Raw genomic sequence first — 7,995 nt, forward strand, 5'->3', positions numbered from 1 at the left:
CCCCATCATCCATATGTCTGGAATGACGAGAGTGGCCATAGAAAAGTTGAGGACCTCCGTTAGGTACGCTACTCCCGCAAGACTCAAATTTTTCAGCATCAACATGCATATTCCGTCGGGTCCATGNTGTTGGCTGGTTTCCCCGGTTTGAGCAGTGGGACCACTCTCCCCATCATCCATATGTCTGGAATGACGAGAGTGGCCATAGAAAAGTTGAGGACCTCCGTTAGGTACGCTACTCCCGCAAGACTCAAATTTTTCAGCATCAACATGCATATTCCGTCGGGTCCAATGGCTTTGGAGGCTTTCGCCTTCCCGATGGCTACCCTTACCTCACCGCTGGTGAAAACAAGAGGCGCACTAGGTTTTGGTATTTTGTGCAGCCTTCTGGTCACTCGACGTTTGGCTTTATCCACCGGAGGATGGAGAATGAACTGCCGGCTAAAATAGCTCGCAAATCTCTCTGGGTCCGACGAAGCGTGGTCACCAAAGTCTATCTCGACTCTGTCGTCGCGCTTCGTCGGGTTGGACAACGACCTCACGGTTGACCAAAGCTTGCTCACCCAGAGGCGAAGTTGCAGGTCTTCCAATGCTCTTCCTATTTCTTCCGCTTATGTACGTTCACAAGTTGCCGAATTGAGATCCCTAATACGGGGATTTCCGGGATCGGTCTGACGAAGGTTGTCGCGCTCATCAGGTAGAACAGCAGCTTCGGCGGGAAAATTCGGACGTGGATCCTTAATACATCTTGCTGGGATGAAGCGAGCTGCAGCAGCGGAGACAACCCTGCGAAACTTACGTTCACCTACATGGACGTCGGTTGGTATGGGAAGTGCAGTGAAGACGCCCTCAGTAACATCCGTGAAGCCTTTCCAGTCAGCTTTGGAAAAGTTGACATAAGTCCGGTGATCCACGGAAGCAAAGTCGGCAGGTTTATTAATCGAGATGACTATGGGCAGATGGTCTGATGCTAGGGTCAGCATAGGTCGCCATCATACGCTGTTTATCAGACCAGCGCTGACAATTGTTAAATCTGGCGAGCTACAGCAGCTGCCCATAATCCTGGTGGGTGCGTCGTCATAAATTAAGCAGAATGTCGAATCGTCTATCTGCTCAGCCAGATGTAGTCCTGAGCACGCCCTAAAGTGGCACCAGCCGAGGCAAGAGTTGCACTTGACTGATGTCACGTTACGGTATATTCTGCTCTGACAAACAGAGCAGATTGTCGGAGGGACTAGGAGTTGCCGGCGGTGGTGTGTGGGTGCAATTGTGTTTGTTTGTGTATCTATTGTTGTGTTGTGTTGGGGTGTGGGTGTGTTGATTGTGTGCTGCCCAGGCGGGTGGTGGTTTGCCGTGGAGGCGGTCCGGTTCGCACAGCATGGGGCCACGAACGACGTGGTCCATTGCCACCCGTCACAGGCATTGCACCTGACCGAGGTGGAGTTTGTATGCAGTCGTCTCTGGCATACGCAGCAGGTGTAGATTTCTGGCCCTGGGTTTGACTCTATGCCAGCCCTGAGCAGAAGGGTGCGGAGAAGATGTAGCCCTAGAATCGAGCAACGTTTGATGGATTTCGCCGACCTAAACGGGGTTAGATCGCCGAAAAAACAGCCCTTGGTCGGGTAAAACCCGAGTCATTCCGGTACGTAGAACCGGCTGTCGTGGGAATGTCGCATGTGTTGCTTGTGTTGACATGCATAGATTTGATGCATGATTTGATTTCAATTATTCGACAATGTCTTCATATGTTATTGTGAAACATGTATGAGCGACATAATATGAACTAGCACTTGCATGATGTTTCACATGTCGCTATGTCTTATAGTTCAACATTTGCAGGACTTTAATTCATATGGCTAGCTTAGAGTGAAATGTTGCTAAGTCAGTTTATAGAAATTTTACTGGAGAGAAAAACAACCTTTCTAAACATTTCCTTCAAGAATTTTGCAAAAGATTTCGTTGCAAATTAAAAGATTTAGAATTCTTTGTGAGCTTATCAAATTTTCACGCGTCTTTTTGACTTAATAAATTCGCCTTAAATTGAATATAAATGGGAAGAAATAAAACAAGCACGTTAGTTAATCCTTTTGGAGACATTGCGTTTTTTAATTTATTTTGCTTCCTATAGCCAAATATGAGTTTTCACAAAAAGTGGACGTAGATTAGATGATAATGGGTCTTTCTTTGTAGGACTTTCTTTTCGTTGGCAACTAAACTGCCGACAATTTTTAACTATTCACAATAATAATGGGATTAAAAAATAAAAGTCCGGGAATAAAATTGTCACTGAATCGTTTCGTTACAAGTTCTTTTTTCCGATACCTACTCAGTACTCGGTTAACAAGTATCGATACCAAAATTGCTTGCTATCGGACGAAAAGTATCGAGTGTGTACTTGTATTTACTAGGATCGTTTTGTGGAGTTGTAAAACTATCGATAGTGCCACCATCGATAGTTTCCATGTTTCAGAAAAAAACTATCATTACTCGTTGATAGTTTCCAGCAATACTATCGATAGTGTCAAACGCTACCATCGATAGTCAATGTAATGTTAAAAACTCTTCCAAATTAACAGGGACGGCTTCGAAAAACAAAAAAACAAAATATTGAAAATATAAACACACGTAGGACAGTTTTCTTAAGTAACTTTTAACTTTAAAATTCACTTTATGTTTAAATATTGCTTTAACATGTATAGTTCTGTCTAAGTAAAGCATTTTATTATCGAATTTTATTTATTTATTTACATATCTATTACTGAAGCTTACAATTAAAAATAAAATTATGAGCCTAATAAAGAAAGATTCTTCTTATGATCCATAACACATGGCAACGAAAATGGGAAAAAATTTGTTGCGGCAAATGTTACAGCTGTTTTTGATTGACTTGTGAGTGCTGATTACGAATTCATGAGCATAACATTTCCATCAGCTCCAGATTTTGTGAAAAACGAGGTCAAAATGTCAAAAAATCGGGTTTTTTTGGCAATATTTTAGAAGCTCTAGCAAAGAATCAAAAGGCGGGACTACTATCCCTGAAAATACCATCCCTACACCTTGACCTGATGGTCACTTATAGTCATTTATTGAACAGGAAAACCTGATTTTGTGCGAAGTTTGAGTACCCACCGCAATTAAACAAGTAGATATAGGATAGAGCCTTCCACTTGGGCTGAAACTAAGGTTTGAACTTTCGACTACAATTGCTTAAAATACCATCCCTGAACCTTAACCCTAAGGTCACTTATAGTTATTTATTTAACAGCAAAAACTGATTTTGGCAAAACTTATTTATTTTTTTCAATAGCACAGTATTTATTCCAGTATTTTTATATTGCTCAATAAATGACTTTTAGTGACCATCAGGTCAAGGTGCAGGGGTAGTAGCCGAGAGTTATAGCTTTAATTTGAGCCACAGTTAAAGGTTCTAAAGGTTGTTTTTTGTGCTAGACCTTCTAAAATATTGCAAAAAACGCGATTTTTTGACACTTTGACCTCGTTTTTCTTAAAATCTGGAGCTGGTGGAAGCTTTATGCTTACGGACTCATAATCAGCATAAAAAAGTCTATGAAAAACCGCTTTATCATTTGCCGCAACAAAATCACTGTTGCCTTGTTTAATTGTTGCTTATTATAAATTTTCAAATATGCTATATTTTGTTTAAATTTCGTAATATAATTTTTTGATTTGTTTACAGCCAAGAAACATAAAAACGTCAAACACCGATTATAGAAATGCTTTACTTCAGACATAGCCTTATGGTTTGAAGCAACGTTTAAATATAAAGGGAGCTTTTCAATTAAAGTTTGCTTGAGAAAATGGCCATTAAAGGAGGAATCACAATGAAAGTATCACTTATAATAAAAAATTGACAAACTTAAAAAACTGACGCGCAGCTACATGGAGACATTACCCTGCAAAAATCGCGACTACTCCATGCATGCATGTAAAGAGTACTCCCGAACGATCAAGGAGTACTCCAAAATTAACCACAATTCATATAAAAAATATGGTCCAATTAACATTGCGATGTCCTAGGGCAGGACCATATACTCCATCTCTGCATTACATCAGAGTAGTGCAAAACTACTCCTAATATACTCCAATGACATTGTCGTTATATTTTTTCGTTTGTACACGCTTTTGTTCTTCACTTCGCAGATGCTTTTTTGAAATGAATAAAAACCAAAAACAAAAATTAAAAATTACATGTTGCTTCTGACGACATTCGAACCCGAACATGCTGAAAGCTAAGAACTAACAGCTAGCATCTCTACACGTTTAGCTACAGCCAGACATGCAAATGTACTTTCAAATGCTTAACTTCAATCACATTTCGTTAAACCACGAGCAGTGATCGGGTAACAATAAGCTGGTGCAGAGACACGAGTTGGTCCGCTACAGCATGACAGAGGAGCACTTTTGTAAGTACTCCAATATACCACAAATAGAGTACATGGTCCAACGATTTTCGCAGGGTATAAGTAAAATCGGCTGTGCTAGAGGTTTTAAACTATCGATAGTCAACTAGTACTATCGATAGTTTAACCTTTTTTGAGAAAAACTATCACTACTCATCGATAGGGAAAAAAAACAAAACTATCGATAGTACCATCCATAGTTTGACTCTTCTATCGTTTTGTCCCTATTTGTAACTGGTAGAATTAATTTGCTATGCTCTCCGCTCTTAAAATGCTGGCTGTGGGCTCAAAGCATTTCAGTGGTACGACATGATATTATTAAGTATTTTTAATGTCTTTTTGATTTATTTAGGGTTTGTGTTTAGGACCGCCGGGCTCAAAAACTTTGCTCCACAGAAGAAATATGACTGTAAGTAAACATTTCTTGAATATTCCTTTAATTAGGGTTCCCGTTTTTACAGATGTTGAAAAAATAGAACGGCCAAAACTACGTGTTATGGAGAGAGCACCACAGTATCCCCCAAATCTCCGACCGCCGAAGATGCAGAAGAAGTTGAAGAATATGAGGGGCCCTGAGATGGTTCATAATGAGTTTGTTCACAAGCAATGTGGCATAATTGCTGAAAGTGGAGGACGTTTGAGATGGGGGCATTTCGAAATGTTACGTTTAACAATCGGTCGCAAAATGGATGTCAACAGAATGTTTGCTAGTTGGAGGGTGCCACCGCCTTGGCAGCCAATAACCAAAAAAGGGCAAGGTCAACGTATGGGTGGGGGAAAAGGAGCCATAGATCATTACGTAACACCTGTCAAAAAGGGCCGTGTAATTCTTGAAATCGCTGGAAAATGCGAATTTGCGGAAGTACAACCATTTTTAGAATTAGTAGCTCAGCAATTACCTTTCAAAGCTCGTGTAGCGTCACAAGAAATGTTAAATTCCTCGAAAATAGACAACCATGAAACACTTCAAGGTAGATACTTGAAGCACATAATACAAAATAATTTAAGTGGTTGTCATAAATGGCTTTCCCCAGTTGATCACAAATGGTTTGGTAAATATATTTAATTGTAATAGTTAAAAATAAATAATATTGCTATTTATCCTAGTTTAAGGCTTGTATGCAGCTCTCAAGAAAAGGAAAAACTGCATATAAAATGACGTACAAGAAATAGCTAAGAAATTTTCTTGAGTCAAATTTCCTTAAGGCAGTACGCAGTTCTTAAGAAATTTACTATGCTTTCTACTACGGTTTTCGAAAGTTTTTTGTGAAAAAAGAGCACAAGGCAACCCAGGTTTGCAACAGAAATATATGCCCGTTCCATTATTTCTTGAGGACAGAGTGAGGCAACAGGCTGTGAAGTATCAAATATGTAAAAATTCCTTGGACAAACACGAAATAATGGCAAATTTTTCTTGACCGTTATCTTGAGAGCTGCATACAGGCCTATAGCCAGGTCGGTTAAAATATACGTGACCTGAAAGGCCAGTATGCAGCCCTCAACAAAAGTAAAAACTCCATATAAAATGATGTACAAGAAATTGCTAAGAAAATTTCTTGTGTAAAATTTTGNATAATGGCAAATTTTTCTTGACCGTTATCTTGAGAGCTGCATACAGGCCTTTAGCCAGGTCGGTTAAAATATACGTGACCAGAAAGGCCAGTATGCAGCCCTCAACAAAAGTAAAAACTCCATATAAAATGACGTACAAGAAATTGCTAAGAAAATTTCTTGTGTAAAATTTTGTTGAGGCAGTACGCAGTTCTTAAGAAATTTGCTACGCTTTCTACTACGCTTTTCTAAAGTTTTTTGTGAAAATAGAGTACAAGGCAACTCATGCTTGCAACAGAAATATATGCCCGTTCCATTATTTCTTGAGGAAAGAGCGAGGCAACAGGCTGGTGAAGTATCAGTTGTCAAAATTCCTTGGACACACACACACGAAATAATGGCAATTTTTTCTTGACCGCTTGAGAGCTGCATACTGGGCTGAAAGGTAGTGTTGTTAAGTGAAAAAAACTGCTCTATTGTGAATTGTTAATGGGAAAGCGGAGAGGGAAATTTTTGTTTCCTTTTATACGCATAAAAAAGTATATATATTACGCAAATACCTCGCATAATTAATCATTTAAATTGGTTTTTGTATCCCGTTAAACTAATCACATGTTTCTTTCCAGCTACCAACTGGGTTGCTTAAAGGCCAGTATGCAGCTGTCTAGAAAAGCAAAAAATCCATATAAAATGACGTACAAGAAATGGATAAGAAATTTTCTTGTCTAAAATTTTCTTGAGTCAGTACGCAGTTCTTGAGAAATTGGCTACGCTTTCTATTACGGTTTTCTAAAGTTTTTTGTGAAAAAAGAGCACAAGGCAACCCAAGAATGATAGAATACAAGATTGCGCCGTCCTGGGCGTTGACATTTGTGTACCACAAGTAAACAAAGAATAGAGCGAAAAGAAGACCGAGTTGAAACTGCCAAAGCGGTTCACTTTACTGCGAAAAACGTGTTTTAATTTTGCTAAAAGCGAAAATATTGAATTTTTCACCTAATCTATTAGAGAACAGTGAACATTTTAGTGCACTCCATTGCTTTGCAAAGGAGCCTGCTTCAGCAAATGTTTAAGTGCACTTTATTGCTTTGCAATTAAGGTTTCTGCAGAAAACTGCAGCAGCATCTCTGCGGGATTGATTAGTTAACTTGCTAATGGAGGCTGCGTGGAGCAGAAACAAAATCATTGTGAGGAAATGCTGTTAATATAATAATAGAGAAACATTTCGGGAGCACACAAAATGCAGCGATTCGTCCCAGCGCTGCACTTGCATCTTGGCGGCTGTCGCACTTTAACACACAGCACATCGTTGTATTAGTTTTTACGCAGTCTTCAACTCAAAAATCGCTCACAAATTGCAAATTAACATGATTTAAACTGATTTTTACTTATAATTCAAACTTCTCTTTTGCTGATTTGTAAACAAAGGTTTATTTACAAGTTACCAGAACTGTCAAAATCGGCAAAACCAAAGTAGAGGTACCACTGACGGCGCCACCTTTGTTCGCTGCACCGTGAAGGCAACCCATGCTTGAAACAGAAATAGTTTCGTTCCTTATCTCCCAGAAAAAGTTCGAAGTAGTCAGATTTTGTCCAAAAAGCGATCCTTAACTCGAAATTTACAGCAAAAATGAAAGAGCAACCTTCAGTGAGAGTGACTTTCTTCAGTCCGAAGTAGTCAGAAGAATTTTTTCTGGCAAAATCTTGAAAAGTGTCAAACTCAACTGAATTTAAATTAACAAAAAAAGTGAGAATAATCTAAAAAGTGAATTGAAAGTGGAAGGAGGCAAAAAATAATTGATATAGTGTTTATTGTGCTTGTGCTTGTGTGGATGTGTTTTGTACATACTTTCTATTCTTATTTGACGTTAGTTTTGTTGTTGCCATTCTTTGGACTAAAAATTTGGTTTTTTGCGTTCCTTTACTTTTTCCTGTAACAGTAGCTACACACGACGAGCATATCCGCGCACATGTGCGCCAAATGCTGGCTGTCGTTTGCTACAGACGGCGAGCGGCTCATAAG

At 39.2% G+C, this 7,995-nt stretch overlaps 1 protein-coding gene across 6 annotated transcripts; it reads left to right on the forward strand.

Annotated features, from left to right (window-relative positions):
* Nucleotides 1-4,576: 4,576 nt before the first annotated feature.
* On the forward strand, nt 4,577-6,814 carry mRpL16 (mitochondrial ribosomal protein L16). 6 transcript variants are annotated; one of them, XM_017637436.1, is made up of 4 exons: nt 4,577-4,720; nt 4,774-4,830; nt 4,883-5,473; nt 5,873-5,916. In XM_017637436.1, the coding sequence occupies exons 1-4, from the start codon at nt 4,675-4,677 to the stop codon at nt 5,899-5,901; spliced, it is 723 nt and encodes a 240-aa protein (XP_017492925.1). In that variant the 5' UTR covers nt 4,577-4,674; the 3' UTR covers nt 5,902-5,916. The 6 variants fall into 6 exon arrangements, with proteins under 6 accessions (XP_017492925.1, XP_017492924.1, XP_017492926.1 ...); XM_017637435.1 differs by having other exon boundaries at nt 4,581-4,723; XM_017637437.1 differs by lacking the exon at nt 5,873-5,916 and adding an exon at nt 6,599-6,814 and having other exon boundaries at nt 4,582-4,723.
* The last annotated feature ends 1,181 nt before the right edge of the window (nt 6,815-7,995 follow it).

Source organism: Rhagoletis zephyria, unplaced genomic scaffold, assembly GCF_001687245.7.
Source record: "Rhagoletis zephyria isolate East Lansing unplaced genomic scaffold, Rhagoletis_zephyria_1.1 Rzeph_scaffold_21165, whole genome shotgun sequence".
NCBI lineage: Eukaryota > Metazoa > Arthropoda > Insecta > Diptera > Tephritidae > Rhagoletis > Rhagoletis zephyria.